Source organism: Manis javanica, chromosome 6, assembly GCF_040802235.1.
Source record: "Manis javanica isolate MJ-LG chromosome 6, MJ_LKY, whole genome shotgun sequence".
Classification (NCBI taxonomy): domain Eukaryota; kingdom Metazoa; phylum Chordata; class Mammalia; order Pholidota; family Manidae; genus Manis; species Manis javanica.
In genome coordinates this window covers 86,608,774-86,627,140 of record NC_133161.1, presented here as the reverse complement: position 1 = coordinate 86,627,140, position 18,367 = coordinate 86,608,774, and the positions used below count along the sequence as shown (strand labels likewise).

At 38.6% G+C, this 18,367-nt stretch overlaps 1 protein-coding gene across 1 annotated transcript; it reads right to left on the bottom strand.

The window, feature by feature from the left end:
• Positions 1 to 202: 202 nt before the first annotated feature.
• Positions 203 to 18,360, bottom strand: ARMC10 (armadillo repeat containing 10). The gene is made up of 6 exons (XM_037012881.2): positions 18,101 to 18,360; positions 10,893 to 11,041; positions 8,736 to 8,870; positions 5,996 to 6,172; positions 1,530 to 1,601; positions 203 to 605 (listed from the first exon to the last, which is right to left on the bottom strand). The coding sequence occupies exons 1-6, from the start codon at positions 18,237 to 18,239 to the stop codon at positions 357 to 359; spliced, it is 921 nt and encodes a 306-aa protein (XP_036868776.1). The 5' UTR covers positions 18,240 to 18,360; the 3' UTR covers positions 203 to 356.
• Between the last annotated feature and the right edge of the window lie 7 nt (positions 18,361 to 18,367).

The window sequence follows — 18,367 nt, the reverse complement described above, 5'->3', positions numbered from 1 at the left end:
TAGTTCTGAAACAACGAATTCATCCCACACTCACGCTGCCTCAGACAAGTAACTGCAATCATTTCAGATCACATAAAAAGGTCGGTTACTTCACACAGGGAAATGACTGAAGTATCTCAGCAAACAGCAGAAAAGAAAGGTTTCAGAACAAGTTCTTCTGTTAGTTTGGTCTTAATGAAACAATCCAAAATAAACCAGAAGACCAAGGCAAATTATAGCTGTGTTAATGATGGAACATGTTATTTAGTGTTTAATTCAGCAGCTGAAAAATCCCTTTGTAAGGAAGATGAAAAAGTAAGCTGATGTGCATTACTTCCAGTCTGCATGACTCTGATAAAATATGACCGACCAACTGGTTAGAATTTTGGTACTGTTACCTTTTCCCTCACATCCACATCATGGTGATGAACTAAAGCTCTCATTTTCTGGGCACAGTCTTCTCCATATAACAGGTAAAACAGTGAACCTTTAGTGAAGTCAGGCTGAGCAGCCAAACAGCCTTCCTTTTTGAGGCAGTTATTTATATTCTGAAATAGTGAGAGAACTCGAACAAGAATCTCCTTTGCCACGTGGCTGTCATAAAGGGAAAGGAATGATGAATCCACCTGAAATAGGAAACAGGTATTGTAATATATGAAAATATTTTTCACCTACATTTTCATTTTAAAATTGCATTCACTACATTTTAAAAATCAGAAAATTATCCCTAAGACTGCACACCATAAAGTAAAATCTTACGCACCCCTATCATGTATCCAAATGGAAAAAAGAGGTTTTCTATTTTAACTGAAAAATACTATTTCCTTGAAAGCCTAGAATGTTGTCATTTGGGAAAACATCCATTTCCTTTTCACGATCCATCAGACAGTCTTCATGGGAATTCACTAATTCACCAGGCAAGCATTTACCGTGCCCATACCCTGTGAGGCACAGGGCTGGGGCACGGTGAGAAGATGGACACAAGAGGGCCCTTTTCTACAGGAGTTAAGGCTCATTCTATTTCCACTCCATCTCTGCTTCCTTTAGTGTACTTATCACAGCTTTTAAGTCTCTTGTTTGTTTCTTTCATTTTTTTTGGTGTGGCTCTTCTCCCTAGACTAAGCTCTAACAGGACAGCACCATGTCCTGCTGTGCTCAGAAGTGTATCCTGGCACTCAGTCCAGCACCTGGCACATGCCAGGGACTCAATAGATGCTAGTGTTTCAAGTGGCTATTAAGATACATGTGAACATAAAAAGGTCAAGTATAAAAGATTTGATGACATTAGCTTACTCCAAAATTGGGTAGAGAGAAAAATGGTAATTTGTTGTTGCTAGGGAGAAATTTTCGAAAACAATTTTTAAAAGTAAAATATGTTCATTACAGGAAACTTAGAAAATTCACACAGGCAAAAAAGAACCAAAAAAGCACCTGTAATATTGTTCCTTATAGATAATCTCTGTTAACATTTTGAGATAAATCTTTTCAGGTCGGTGTGTCTAAATCTATGTATTTGTAATATTTACAAAACAAATATGTAAGCTATTTACTTGGGCACCAAGTAGTCTTTCTGCCATGGCTGGATTTTCAGACAAATTCAAGAGCAGTTTTAAAACTTGAACCTGAAATAAAAATAATATCGATTTATTACAGACCAGCAAGCATGAATTCTCTCTCCCCTGCATGCTATCCTCTCACCATGTCTACGTTTTAAAGTCCTGCCTATGCTTCAAGGTCTGGCTCATACTCTCCTCCACGGAGCCCTCTCAACTCCTCTTACTTGACAGCGCTTGCTCCCTGAGCTCTTCTGACACTCAGCACTGCTCTCAGAGCGCCTACCACACCACAGTAGTACCTAAACCCTGCTTTTTCCAACTACAGTGTTAGAGAGAGAGAGTATTATGAGTTTGTCTTCACTATCCACCCCCAACCCACACATATCATACCCAACACCTGGTAAGCTTAACATAAATGATCTTTGTTATGATTACTGTTAAGTGAAACATGATCTCTGGAACAAAAAAGTGATCTCTCAAAGGTTAGTTTATTTCTATTTTAAAATATGAAAATTTTGGAACAGTTTTCTTACCAAGACTAAATAGATGATGGTATGGCCCTTTACAGTAGGTTACTATGAATCTTTGAGCTTATTTTTTTATGTGAAAAATATTTTCTCATCATTTAAATAGGCAATGATATAATCAGCAAACAAATGTTAACCCATAGCTGAGTAGCTAAAATATCAGCATGCTTACATCTTTTGCCTGTTAAGTCAGGACTGTATCCTATGGGGGATATGTTCTAAGACCCCCAGTGGGAGCCTGAAACTGCGGATAGTACTGAACCATATATATACACTATACATACATTTTTTTCCTGTACATACATACCTATGATAAAGTTTAACTTCTAGACACAATAAGATACTGATAATAAAACTGTAACATACTGTCATAAAATGTGATTATAATCTTGAAATTTTATCTTACTGTGAGATGATAAAATGCCTACATGGGATGAAGTGGGGTTAATGACACAAGCATTGTGACAGTGTTAGTACTGACCCTTCCGACCAGATGTCGGAAGGAGGATCATCTGCTTCCAGACTGCAGTTAACCGCGGGGGAAGTGAAACCGTGGGTAAGGGAGGACTACTGTAACAAAAACAGTCAAGAATTACTCCTTTAAAACAAAGGTCATGTAAAACTCTACTTCCTACAAAATACCTCAAGTTACAGAAAGCAAGGAGTATGGAGGGGGTCCTGACATCAGGGAAAGGTAATAAATGTGCTAGTGGACTTAGAAGGAAACTAGATGTTTATAAAATGTTTTTTGTTTACAAAATACATCATGTATTTACTATGGAACATTTTTTAAAAAATGGCAGGAAAGCATTAAGAAAAGGAAATTCACCCACATTTCCATGACCAGACATGATCACTATGAGGTTTTAGTATTTTCTTTCTGATTTTTAGGCTTCTATTCTACATACTCATGTATTCCTTTGATGATGTTGTTCCTATCAATTTGTTCATTAAGAAGAAAGATACAAGCCTTTGCTGATTTAATTTTTTATTAACTATTTAAAAAATACTTTATAAAATTAATACGTCATGATAAATTCCAAATAGTACAGAAAGGAACTAGATTAAAAACAAAAACCACCATCCTATCTGATCGTTCCACTCCCCACTCAGAAACCACTGCTAACAGTTTCATGTACATGCAGAGACCATGTTTTTCAAGCACACATTCTTTATGAATTAGTCTCTCTCCCTGGAGGTCACCGTCAGACCCAGTCCAGCCCAACTGGCTGTAACAACAACAAGAATAAATGTTAGGAATAAACACTTGTCTCCAACACAATCAATATGCTTTGATTAAGAAAATGGGAACAAGAGTTCTGGAGTAGGATAGTCCCACACCTGTGGAATAAGCCCAGATGAAGTCAGTAAAATCTAAAAGCCCACCAGTGCTCAGTGAGAGCAGGTGTACAAAAGGGAAGAGTAATGGCAAGAGTTATTTGGTGTCCTGAACGACCACTGCATATTGCTATGCTCTGCAGAAGGGAGTTAAACATGAGAAGAAAAAAAAAAAGAGCACAACTACAGATTAAACAGCTACAGATATCCCCTGCTTTTCACAAGTTCACATTGTGCAACTTCACTTTTAAGAAAAGACCTACATTACTTGTTTTCACTAACCAAAAGAAATCTCAAGCCGATACTTGTTTTAACAAAAAAAAAAGAAAGAAAAGAAAGGAAGAACAGCATTCATCATTCGTGTTGCAGAGGGCCATTAACAGGGGCGGCGGCGTGTGCACCCCGAGCAGCGAGAGGGGCCCACCAAGCCCCTATCTGGGAGCCACACCAGCACCAAGCCTCTGTAGGTGTGAACTGTGTGAGCTTCTGTGCTTTATATCTTGGTTTATTTTGTGCATCCATTAGCAAGATGTGTCTTTAGGTATCAGAAAAGCCTAAGAGAAGTTATCTTTTGGATCTGGGGATGCTCAAAAATTTTGCCATATAAATTAATGGTAATGCTTCTCTGCTTTACGCTATTCCAGCTTACACAAAGTTTCACAAAAGGTTTTATGGGAACACTCTACTTTTAGAGAGCGGGGACCTATGTGTGTACTTTGGCTTGAAACCATATTGTCTGTTTTTCTCTTATCACATGTGCCATCTTGTGGTGAATGCAGAACATTTCTTTTAAGCTATTTTCTTTGCTCTTACTGCAGACATAACAAATACAAGGTTTATTTATGTTAATCTTCCACTATTTATACTTAGTTATGAATCAGTGTTTTTCCTAAAAGATTATTATTACAGTACAGTGAGATCCCTTATTAAAAGTAAGATTTTTATCACTTTGGTGGTTATTTAATAAGAAAATATATAATATGGATAACATTTTCCCACTTACAAACGGATTACCATCGAAAAGTTGATATGCAATTTGGAGCTTTAAACTCACTTTTTTAAAAAAATTCATTTTGTTATCATTAATCTACAATTACATGAAGAACACTGTTTACTAGACTCCCCCTTTCACCAAGTCCCCCCCACAAACCCCATTATAGTCACTATCCATCAGCATAGTAAGATGCTGTAGAATCACTACTTGTCTTCTCTGTTAAACTCACTTTTTATGGAGAAACATTATTATAATTGGTGGTTAGGTCCCAGACAGACCAAAAAAGCAAATTTTCTATCCTAGAAATACCATACTAGGCAATGCAATGGAAAAAAACAACAAAACAAAAATAGAATGTACTATTGTGGTATGAGTCACCTTTTCAAAAATCATAAAATATATTAAAACATAGGTCATGTCTGAGACGGATCTACAGAGCCACAAGGCCAGACTTGCCTGGCTATGTGCTTGGTGTTTCTCCTGAGGTTTTGGGTAAAGCAGCTGAGAGAGGCAGAGGAGATATTTTTTTTCCCCACAGCTGCAAGGCCTTGGGTGGAGGGAAGGGAGTTTCCACTGGGCTTCCTGTGGAGAGAATATTGATGGGTGCATGCATTTTGGAAACTGCCTATGGATGAAGCAATATTGCTTAAATGTTGCTGATATTATTATTACATTTAATTCCAAATGCCTTTGGGTATGTACATCTTGGGTCAGATCTGTAAGTAAGTCTGAGCACTGGAAATGTGGAAAGGCCATATAAAAACATCTCAGAACAAATTTTAAAAGGACAATAGTGAGGCTCTCCTGTAACCACTATCTGATAACCTCAGGAATAACATCAGTGATATTGAGTATTTGGGGTTTGGCTTCACATTTGGTCCTTCTAAAATGTTAATGCATTTTTCTCTCAACTGTGCCAAATAACACAGACCAATATGGCAAAATACTGATGAAGAATCAACCCAACTTCAGAAACTGACTAGTCTACCTTCTGTATTTACCCTTTTTCTTGAAAAATGGCATTTGTAAGAAGGCATACTAATATGAGGGGTTTACTCAAGTAACTTTCAGAGGGTGTTTCCTGAGATCCTGTGTAGTTCAGGTCAATCGCTACTGCCTCCTACAGCTACGTAACTGCGCAAAGAGAGGCACTGACACACCCATTACAAAAACTGAAAACGGTTTTATGGAAGACTTCTCAACAAATAATGGCTGAATCAAAAAAATGTCCTGTTAACCCTGAGGAAAGCAGAAAATTCAATTAACCAGCACCACAACTCCAAGATTCCTTTTAATCACAATGTTCCTCCATCTGGTGAGGGGGCAGCTAGCTACCTCACTTCAGTAAAACATAAACTGACTTTTGGAAAACCAAATGAAATAACAGATTGTTTTCACAAGTTAATTCTGCAATACAATATTAGAAGATAAAAATAATGTACTCCTTTGGGCCTGTGCAAGGGTTTTTAATAGACTTTAATGAAACTCTCTTTTTTAAGGGACATCAACTTTGGATAAGCGACTTGTAAATTCACTTCCAAACTTAATAGGCTTGATGCAATATCTCTTTGTAGCTCAAGTAATAATGACTTCATTCATACCTTGGTGCTTCCATTTCCTGTAAGCAACACATGGAACAGGTCTGTGATGTAACTGCTAAGCATGTGCTGGTGGTCATTGGTGACAGTCATGTTTGTTAACAATCTCAGTCCGGCCAGCTGCACAGCAGAGTCCAACAGACCAGAGAAGACATCCTCACAGACTTGATTGATGTACACCTGGAGGTGGGGGAAAACAGTGTGTTATCTTAGAATCTCCAAAGGTCTTCTATTGAGCATAACTTTCTGCACAGTGGAGGAGGGTGGCTTACTCAGGTGAGACTGGCCCCTCAGAAAAGATGACATTTCTACCTAGCCCTAAAAGCTTCCCTTGTTAATGCCAGACACTGTGCTGGCAAATACACCTCACTTAGACATTTTACAGACAAGGACTTTAACGTCTTCAAGGAGCCTGGACGCCTGGCCCCACATAAGCCAGCTGGTGGGGGGAGCAGTGTCCAATGCCAGAGATCATGCTATCAATCCCAGCGGCCTCTCACATGTTACCTTTCTGGGTCAACGGGTCAGGGAGATGTGTGAGGCCATTCTGCATCATGGCAAGTACCTTAATGAGGATCTAGGAGCTACATCGTGTTAGAAGTAAAGAACAGTGGGGACAAAGTGCAGTAGGATTTTTCTCTAGAATTAGTTCTATCAAAAATAAGCAGAGGCTAAACTATATTTGATCCAAGGTTCTTATCTACCTAGGTATGTGTATATGAACTCCTTCATAATATTGTTTCCCACAACTGGCAAAAAGTACTGGCAGTCCTCCTATTTCACACATCATAGAACCAAACCTACCTAGCATGACGGAAAATTTTCTGAAACTCTGCTTTCTATGTCTGGCCTTGATCATTCCAGCTTGGAAAAATTATGTCTTACAGATAACTGATATCCATGTAACTAAATCTGAACTCCACCAAAAGTTCTAACTGGTAAAAAAAGCTTCCCAACATAAAATGCTAAGAAATTACCACCTGTGCCAAATGCCAGTATTAACTTAAAAAAAAAACACCCAAAGGTATTCATGTTATCATAGAAATAAAGGTAATGGCAGTAAAGCAGAGATTAAATTTTTAATCTGGTTTCAGATCTACATGATATCTGTTGAGTCAGCTGGTCCTCTTTGTCGCAATTTCATTACACATGCATCTTTTTAAAAATGGCTTTTCCTTAGCTCTTTATACATCATGTATTTTGTATGATGCTGGTATCTTTCAAGCATATCCTAAAACGTGTTGAGCATTTACATGCTTTCTCTTGGAATTTTCTCCTTCCCCAACCCCACCTGGAGAAACCTTAGACATTCCTAAAAGCCAGGCTGTACTCTACTTTCACAGAAACTTTTGGATGAGATTTCTCCTTTCCATGTACTCCTTTCCAAGTGATATTTCATTACATTTTTCCTCAAAGCACTCCATCACGTTCTGCCTTGAATTATAGCTGTTAAGGACTTACCTCACCCTTCCTTCCAGTTTTTTTTAAAACAAGAGTTAATCATGTTCATTTCTAAACTCTACCACAAGATCTCAATAAATGTTGAATTAACATAATTTCCCAATTACTGTATCTTTCTGCTGATGTTATCTGACTGTGGCTTGTTCTTCTATCACATGTCGATTAAACTGAGCCCCAAATTCAGAAGGCAACTGCACTTTTACTGGCTGGCTCAGGTCCCTCTCTCCTCTGCCTTATCCTACATCAAAAATGGGCAGAGGACCTGAATAGCCATTTTTCCTAAGAAAACATATAGATGATCAATAGGTTCATGAAATGATGCTCAGCGGCACGAGTGACTAGCGAAAGGCAAACCAAACCGCGATGAGGTATCACCTCGCCCCTGCTGGGGCGGCTGCTCCCAAAGACAGGAGGTAAGGGCTGGAGAGGATGTGAGGAGGAGGGAGCCTGTGTACTGTTGGTGGTTGGTACAGTCATGATGGAAAAAGTGATGGAAAAAGAGTACGGAGGTTTTTCAAAAAATTAAAAACAGAATTACCCAGTGACCCAGCAACCCCACTTCTGCATGCATACCCGAAAGAAGGGCAAGCACTCTCAAAGAGATCCCCGCACCTCCATGTTCACTGCAGCACTATTCACAACAGTCAGGGCAGTGAAATGACCCAAGTGTCCCCCGACGGATGAATGGGTAAAGAAAACAAGGTCCATATAAACAATGGACTGTTCTTTAGCCATAAAGAAGGAAATCCTGTCACTTACGACTAATGGATGGACCTTGAGGGCATTATGCTTACGGAAGTTAAGTCAGACACAGAAAAGTACTGCATCATCTCACTTTTATGTGGAGAGTCTAAAAAAGATGCACACACAGAAACAGAGCGCAGCATGCTGGCTGCCAGCCAGGGGTTGATGGAGGTGAAGGGAATAGGGAGCTAACATATAGTGGGGTGACTACAGGTAACAGTACTGCATTATATACTTGGAAGTTATTAAGAGTAGGTCTTAGATGTTCTTACCACACAAACAAAAAAATTATGAGGTATCAGCTAACACCACAGTGCTATTCAGTTTGCAATACATACTTGTATCAAATCATCACACTGTACACTTTAAACTTACACAATGTTATATGTCAATTTTATCTCAATAAAACTGGAAAAAAAATTAAGATAGTTCTTGGCCATATTATAAAAGATATCTACTAAAGTCTCATTACTTACTTTTTGTTATTTTCTCTTTCATTTAGAGAAAACTTACACATCTGTGATGTCAGATAACTTACTTTTATCTTTACTTGATTTTCAACATTCACACTCAGGTTATTCAGCGCATTTAAAGCTTTCTCTTTAATACTGTGGTTGGGACTGTTGATTTTGCTTCCAATGATGGGAATGCCACCCAAGTCACGAATAATGACCTAAGAGAGAAAAAGCAGGATCATGAGTTCAACACGTGCTCCAATTCTTCAAATTCTTTGCATCTACAAATACAATTATAAACTAACGGCTCTTTGGAAATACCTTTACCATCTAACAAAAAAAGAATTTTTTAATTCTTAAATTTTTTTTACTAATCCATAATTGTAGCGGTAATTAAGATCAACTGAAAATAAATTATTAAGATGCATAGTTACATAAATACAGCATGGAGCTCTACAATGAAGGTTTGCACAGCTACTGCAATGACCTAAAAGCAATTTACAAACAAAATTACTTTAAAATAAGTTATATGACTTCTCTAGAGGCAAATTTGGGAAGTATTATGATTTAGAATACTAAAGTAGTGTTTTGTTAAAATATACTCTTTGGAACACTAATCCGTCAAGATGTTAACAGATGTTCTATTAAGAAAAAAAAGGTTAAGTAAGTTTGGGAAACTGGGTATAAAAAAACATGTTTAATGTGAAGCATTCATATGTTCATGTGCATTGGGAATTGCCAAGAGTGTGGAGTACTGAATATAATATTTCTACGAAATATACACAAAAAGAGGGTCATTTTTCAGTGGGGGACACCTAGGAACATCTTGAAGAACTGGAGTTGCAGTTTGAAAAGTGGCACCTGAATTTTCAAAGGAAGAATAATCTGTAGATTCTCACCCTTAACTGCAACACCATGTTACTATGTGTGTTTGGCCCCAATACTGAAAGTTTTGTCAACTGAGTTCTTACAATAAAAGTAAGCTGAAAATTACTCCTGTCAGGTCAACACATGCCATTCTATCAGAAAAAGAGAGAAAGAGTATCTTACTGTCATCTATTTTTTATCAACAGCCCAAAACCCTACTGTACTGTTAAGGGTGGGCTTAGCACTGAGAGAAAAAGGAACTCCCTCTGCAACTCCAGGTTTTTTTCCAAGGATTTATCATTACTAGAAAATAGTCTTTTCTTTTTTAACTATGTTATTAAAGCAGATTAAAGCACTAGAATTGATGACAAAGGGCACTGACTCTCACCAGCCCTGCCAAGAAAGCACCTGTTTAAGCAGTGGCTACTGATCCACTCTGACTAGTTTCAGAGGGACGGACATAAAACTATGGCATCAGAAATACCCAATACAGGTGTGCTAATCAATTAGTCACCCCCTTTGGTGTTTTTGTTTGCCTGGCACCCCTCCTTCCCCTGGGGCAGACAGGGCTCACCCTCTATCCCATACAGTCCCTGATGCGGAAACAAATGCTACTCCTGGGTATCCAAGTTAACTGAGCTCAGTATTTCCCCTTTTTGGTTTAAAATAATTTAAGTTGGGTTCTGTCACTTGCAATTGAAAGTGTAATACACAAACATTTTTTATATATCCCTATAAATCTCTTTGAGTTTTACAGTAAACCTCATCATGTTAGAGGAAACTGGGCTGATAGACAGTATAAATTCAAAATAATTTTGCATTCATGACAATGTTAACAAAGGGCATTAGCTGAAAATGATTACAAAAATTGTTTACTTTCTACATGTGGGAGAGGGAGAGAAGGAAGCAATCAAATTATGCTCTTCAGTCTTTGTGTTAAGTTTCTACTCGTAGAGATGTTTATGCTGCTAGTGGTTGTCAGAGTGTGGTCCCGGGACCACCTCCATCCAACCATCCTCAGAAGACTTGTATTCAATGTATACTTGAAAGTCAGATGCTTTCATTGTTTTACTGCAGCAGTGCTGAATTTTTAATTAAAATAGGTCACACAGTGCTAACTAAGTGCTGATAAATTAGACACACTTACTCCAAATGTGATGCCTGTGACCAATTTCACAGGGGTCTAAAATCCTATTAATAATCTTATTATTAGGATGCACTTTTCAGAAGTAAACAAACATTATGCTGTAGGTATACACAGCTGCACTGTACAGATGACGAAACTGAGGCTCTGGGAAGTAACTTCTCAGAATTACAATCACTGCTGGCACACAGAATAGGAGGAGGCTGTCTGCAGAGACCAGGGCACTTACTTGGTTAGCTGAGAAGGCTGCATTGTTGCCCAGAGTGACCAAAGCTCTCTCGATAATTACAGGATCCTCAGTTGACTCAAGCAGGTAAAGGAGTTTCTCAAGTTGTTCAGCATTTAGGACATCATCATATGAACCATCGGTTAAGTCTTCTGCAGAAGAACAAAGTTATACAAAGTTCATTTAAAATCAGTATGAGATTTAAAAAAAATTAAGAACAGTATTAAATACATATCCAATATTAGGCAGTTTTAAGCACTTCATATGCTTTATCTCGCTTAGAAGAAGATACTATTATAATTCTCAATTTACAGATTGGAAACTGAGGCTTACAGACATTAAGAAATTAGCCAATGGTAACTTGGTATTTCTCTTTTAGGAAGGCACTGAATGCCCACAGCATTTATTTCTTCTTTTAAAGATCAGGTTACGCCTGTCAAAAGGAACACCTGCTTACATAGGCACAGATTAATTAAGGAGCAGAATTTGCATTATGCAGAATTTTTCTGATCATTTTTTTAAGAGCACCTCAGACAGGAGAAAAAGCTAGGGGGTAACCCAATCATGTTGCTAGTGGGGTGTTTTTGCCTGGTTTATATGAATGTGGCCTGAGAGTAGATGCTAGAATGGTCCTGTCGAGGGTGATGGCAAACAGAAAAGCTCTCATTTGGAGTTAAAACTAGATGCTGCCAGTGCTCAGGGACTTTTTGAATTTTACAGCCTATCTTAAAAAAAAATGTTATTTACAGAAATTGTAAAATGGAAAACCAGAAACAATTTTTTTTTTACCACCATCATTGTGTTATAGACATAGAACATGATTCCTTCAAAATTGAACTACCATTATACGTATCTACAGCACACTGCCTGAGAGGGATGTTACACATCAGATGCTATATGGTGTCACAATCTGTGCTTTAAAAAAATATTCCAAGTCATTAAAGGTGCTTGTCTTTGTGTGCCAGGATTATGAATGACAGTTTCAAGTTCATGGACAGTGCACAGTGATGGCGGCAGCTTGGTGCTGAGGACTGAGAGTAGTTTAAGCCTGGAAGGAGCAGGGTGAGGACACTGCATAGGCTGGCTGCAACCCAAACACTGTCTGCTGTTTTCGCAAAGCGAAAATCCCCCTGGGGTTTCTTCTGGCTAGCGCTAACAGCACTAATGCAGGTCTTTCATAGAAACACAGTTGTGTCACTTGAACTTTTGAAAAGTGGGAGATATCTGTATTTCTATACATCTTCCCACAGATTTAAAACAAAAAACTTTATAAATATATAAATTATTTATAAGTAGATAAACACAATTTTATTATGGAATAGTGTTAAATTACAGCATTTTTCCCTTGAAGGGAGGAGCAATACAGTAGTTAAAAGCATGCCAAGGCTATGGAGCCAGGCTGTCTAGTTTAAATTCCAAGTAAGCTGATCACCAGTAGAGATGTAAGCTCTCTAAATCTCAGTTTTTTCATCTATATAATGGTAATTAACAGTGCCTACCAATTAAGGAGGGGGGTTCTGACACCCAATTCCAACGTTGGGGGTTTCCCCACATGTCCAACAGTTCTCCAGACCCTGGATGGATGTCCTGCAGTTTAACTCAATGCTGACACTTTCCACCTGGAGACAGGATCAAATCCGACAAGTGGGGAGCTCAGGCCCTGAAGAGAACCCTTCACATCAGATGTCAACTGCAAGCCGATATTGTTATGTGAGGTTCTAATTGCTGGTTATCAATCAGAGGTTCCTACGACCCCTTCTTGGGTTACAAGTTAAGCGCTCAGTCCTACAATACTGCCCCCTGGCTCCCACTTCAGATGCCAGTTCCAAGCCCACGTTGTCACCTGTGCTTCTGACCTACCAGTTACAGATTGAGGGTTCCAATGACCCCTCCTTGGGTATGACTGATTTACCAGAGCAGTTCAGAGCTCAGAGAAACATTTTACTGGCTTACTGTAAAGGGATGTAACTTAGAAACAGCCAGATGGAAGAGATGCATAGGGCAAAGTCTGGGGCGGGGGTGAGAAGCTGCCACCCCTGTACTACACACAGCTGGGTAATAACAAAACTGGCTCCAGATCCAGATCTTTTCACTCCCAGTTCATTATTCCTCCCCCTAACATCACCATTCCTACTAATCTATCAAAATGATGAGCCTCATTTAAATTTAGATAAATCCTAACTTCCCTGCTTTAATTTTTAATAAAAACCATGTCTTACTTTTTCAGCAAAAAAAAACAAAACTTAAAACTTTAAACTTTAGAGGATGGCAATCACCAAATACCCAGATTTCCCACTGGTGAGTTCCTGAACTATTACACAGCTGAGGCAGTCAGACGCGCATGTGGGTCCTAGTTCTCCACTTAGCATTGTGCCAGTAAGACTGCCAAAAAGAATTTTTAGGCTCTGGTTCACATGTCCTTAAGTAAACTAAGAAGAAATTACAATTCTCACAGGAAATGAAAATTACTAAATAGTATTATAGCAAGATAAATTAAAATATAATTGTCCTGGTACAGAAACATTCCAACCAGGAGGATCCCATGCTTTGCTGTTTATGTAGTCTTATATTTTCATTAAAATAATGTTCACATAAGTTTCTTGCTAGATGTATTCCTGGTTTTTAAAGTTTTTATAGCGATCATGAATGAAACATTTTAATTTAATTTTTGAATTGACTATCGCTTGTTTATAAAAGCTATTGATTTGGACAAATTTATCTTACATTCAAGTTAGTTTATGGAATTCCTACTGCCTCTAAAAGTTATCCAGTTGATTCTCTTGGATTTTTCCAAAAAAATCACTATGCCATCTACTAATAATGTTATCTCCTTTCTAATACTTATGATTTTTTTTGTTTATCAAGGTTGCCATGACTCTAGGACAATACTGAATAGTAGTTGTGATAGCAGCACTCTTCTTCTTGAGTTTAGTAAGGATGCTACTAGTGTTTCACCATTAAATATAATGTTTGGTTTTGGTTTTGATGGATGTTCTTCATCAACTTAAGAACATTTCCTTTTATTTATTCCTAATTTGTTGCAAATTTTTGTGAGAATGAACACAGATGCAGAAATCCTCAACAAAATATTAGCATACTGAATTCAATAATACATTAAAAGGATCACATACAATGATAAACTGGGATTTATTATAGGAATCAAGAAAGGATGGTTCAACATGTGCAATCAATCAATGTGATATACATGAACAAAATGAAGGATGAAAATAATAACCCTAATAAATGCAGAAAAAGCATTTTATAAAATACGTCTATTTATGATAAAAACTCTCAACTAAGTGCATATAGAACAAATGTACCTCAACTTAATATGGGTCATATATGACAAACACACAGATGTCATTACACTGCATGGTGAAAAGCTGAAAGTTTTTCCTCTAAGATCTGGAACAAGACAAAGACACCAATTTTCACCACTTTCATTCAACATAGCACTCTAAGTCTCAGCCAGGGCAATAAGGCATGAAAAAGAAATAGAAGGTATCCCCTCAAAAAGGAAGAAATAAAACTCTATTTGCAGTTGACATTATATTACATATAGAAAACCCTGAAGAATGCCATAGAAAAAACTGTTAGAAGTCAAACAGATTCAGCAGTTTCAGGATACAAAACCAATATAAAAAAATCAGTTGTATTTCTATACACTGATACAAACTATCAGAAAGAGAAGCTAAGAAAACAATCCTACTTACAACTGTATCAAAAAGAATAACATACTTAGGAATAAATTTAACCAAGGAGGTCAAAGACCTGTACTCTGGAAACTGTAAGACACTGATGGAAGAAGTTGAAGACAACATAAATAAATGGCAAAATACTTGAACTCATGGAGTGGAAAAATGAATATTGTTAAGATGTCCATACTTCTCAAAGTGAATTACAGATTCAATGCAATCTCTATCAAAATTCCAGTGGCATTTTTCCACAGAAATAGAACAAATTACCCTAAAATTCATATGGAACTACAAGAGACCTGAATAGCCAAAGCAATCTTGAAAACAAAGCTGGGTACATGACATTTGCCGATTTCAAAATGTATTACAAAGCTATAGTACTTTAAAACAGTATATTAGCATAACAACAGACACATAGATCAATAGAACAGAGCAGGTCCCCAGAATAAAACCCATGCACATACGGCCAATTAATTTTTGAGGAAGGAGCCAAGAATATGCAGTGGGGAAGGGACATTCCCTTCAATGAGATGGTGCTGGGAAAACTGGACAACCACAAGCAAAAAGATGCACCTGGTTCACTGCCTTACACCATACACAGAGGTCAGCTCATCATGGACTGAAGTCTTGGGCACAAGACCTGAAACCATAAAACTCCTAGGAGAACGCATAGGTGGTAAGCAACTTCACATTGGTCTCAGACTGATTTTTAGACTTGATACCAAAAGCAAAACCAAACAAGTGGGATATCAAACTAAAATGTTTTTGCATATCAAAGGAAACCATCAACAAAAATGACAGGCAACCTACTGAATGGAGAAAAATATTTGCAAATCATGTCTGATGGATGTCTAATATTCAAAATATAAAAAGAACTCATGCAATTCAACAGAAAAGCCAAACAATCTGATTAAAATCTGATTAAAAAATAGGCAGAGGATAGGAATCAACATTTTCCCAGAGAAGATTCACAAATGGCCAACAGACACATGAAAAAGTGCTCAACATCTCTAATTATCAGGGAAATGCAATCAAATCACAGCCATTAGAATGGCTAGCATCAAAAAGACAAGAAATAACAAGGGTTGGTAAGGATGTGGAGAAAAGGGAACTGTTGGGAATGTAAATTGGTGCAGCCACTATGGAAAACAGTACAGAAGTTCCTAAAAATAAATTAAAAATACAGCTTTAGTCCAGCGATTCCACTTCTGGGTATTTTTCTCAAGAAAACAAAATCATTATTTCAAGAAGTATATGCACCGCTATGTTCACTGCAGCATTATTTACAATAGCCAGCACATGAAAACAACTTAGGTGTCCACTGATGAATGAATATATAAAAAGTGGTGTGTGCAGAGAAGACAAGTAGTGATTTTACAGCATCTTACTACACAGATGGACAGTGACTGTGAAGGGGTATGTGGGGGGGACTTGGTGAAGGGGGGAACCTAGTAAACATAATGTTCTTTCTGTAATTGTAGATTAATGATTCCAAAATAAAAAATAAAAAATAAATGCAAGGCAAAAAAAAAAGTGTTGTATGTGCATGTATATACATACGTACATATATATATATATATATATATATATACATACATACACATAATACTACTCAGCCATTAAAAGAAAAGAGAAAAGATAAGAACTCAAGACACAGAGAATGAATGGTGGTTGCTGGATGCAAGGGTGGGCTAAGGGGTACAATAAAATGGGTGAAGGTGGTTATAGGCACAAACTTTGAGTTATAAGATAAATTGGTCCTAGGATGTAATATACAGCTTGTGACCATAGTTAACAATACTATATTGTATATCTGAAAAGTTACTAGGAGAGTAATCTTAATAGTTCTCATCACAAGCAAAATTTTGTATGGTGATGACTGTCAAATAAACTTACTGTGGTGATCGTTTTGCAATATATATATCTATATATATATCAAATGATTATGTCATACCTAAAATGAATAGTGTTTTATGTCAATTATATCTCAATTTAAAGAAAGAGATCACTCTTTGAAATCTAAGGATGATGCTAACAAAATGGGCATATATCAAGTCTTCTTCAAAGATAATGTGGAGCTTCAAGAAGAAAGGATGGTGAACAACTTATTTTGTAAACTATCTGACTTAAGGTAATGGTGATTTTGGGAACTGGTAAAATTAAGTTTAAAAGTAAGCCTGTTAGTATTCATCAGCTTGAGTCAGTGTAAGTGAGAAGGTATTGGGAGTCCAGGCCACCTAACCGATTATTTATCTAGAAACAGTAAATATTTAACAAAGACAATAAATTAGACTTGTACTTAAGGGTAAATACAATCTTTTCTTTTTAATGGCATTTTCCCTGTGCCAAAAGAGAAATTGACCCACTGCACCGCCCCCCTCCCCACTTCTTGGGAGCTAATCTGTAAATCCTTTGTCTCCTTCATATAAATTTACTTTTTAAAAGTAAAGTAAGTCTCTTGCCAATTGACCAAAGTCTTCCTTAGCGACTTTCGGGTCAGGTGTAATGTAAACGTCGAGGAACTGCCCCCATTTCCTTGTCCCTGTTTGAGTTAGGCTTCGTTCCATGTTGCAACTACCTGTTTATCATAAAGATACTTTTAAGTCTTATTTTTCCTCCGGCTAACGGCAATTAGCTAACACAGCGCCACCACAATTACCAGTGATTCTGGGATGGACTATGTGTGGCAAGTCCTCTTAAGGACAAGTTACCGTTTATCTTGAGAATATGTAGGTAGTACGGAATGGGTGTATCTGCAGCAGTGAGAATTCTGTCTTTGCAATCGCATTAGCAGATTCCCTGTCAAGGGTTTAGCAATCTGGTTTCATGCTTATTCGATAATACAGCTATTCGTTCTTTTCTATATTTGTGGAAAGGAGTTTCTTGGTTGGCAGCCTTTTACTTCGAATTATTTCCCCAACAGCTTCCAAGACGTGAAACATCCAGAACATCCTGCAAACTGATAGAATCCTGAACGCACCAGTCAACTTTTGGACAGAAACCTGATCATGCATTTATGTGCCAGGAGGGTGTCCCCTATGCAGACAACTGTTCCAACTTGATGTACAGATACCTGTAACTCCAGGATCTCTTTGCAACTGTGCACATACATGTACCACTTGAAGGTACTCCCTGTGGCAACTGTACGCAGAATTTCACCCACCTCTCCAGGCCCCGCAACACCCCGTCCACACACGGGGGGCCTTGGGTAACTCAAGGGCAGGGAAGCTTTAACTGAGAGGTAATTAACATGCTTTTGAGAAACTTAATTCTCCGCTGTGACACCGAACAGTAAAGTTTGGGAACTTTTTACCCCAGAATTTTGAACAAAGAAGTGAAGGCTGGGAAGCGGACGATCGGCCTTCCGCACCTGGGCTTCCCAACCTCGCCCCTCTCAGGAAACACCCTCCCTCCCCTGGCTCGTCTCTCATCACTCCGAGCACAGGAAAGCCACCGGCGCCCGAGGGGAAGGCCTCAAGCCCCGTTCCCGCCCACCTGCTAGGCCCCGGGCCTCACCTGCGGACCGCGAGGGGCGCCGCCCGAGCTCGCGGCCGCCTCGCCGCTGGCCCCGCACCAGCCTGTAAATGCAGTAGCAGGCTCCCGCCCCGAGGACTAGGCCCGCCGCCACCCACACCGCATTCCGGGCGCCGCCCATGCCGCCGCCGGGGCCGGGCGCAGCGCTGGCCTGGCGCGCGAGGCTCGCGTGGGCCGGCGCCGGGGTCTCCGAGGCAGGCGGGCTCCACCACCGCCAGAGCAGAGAGGAAATGGGGTCTGAGCTCCGCC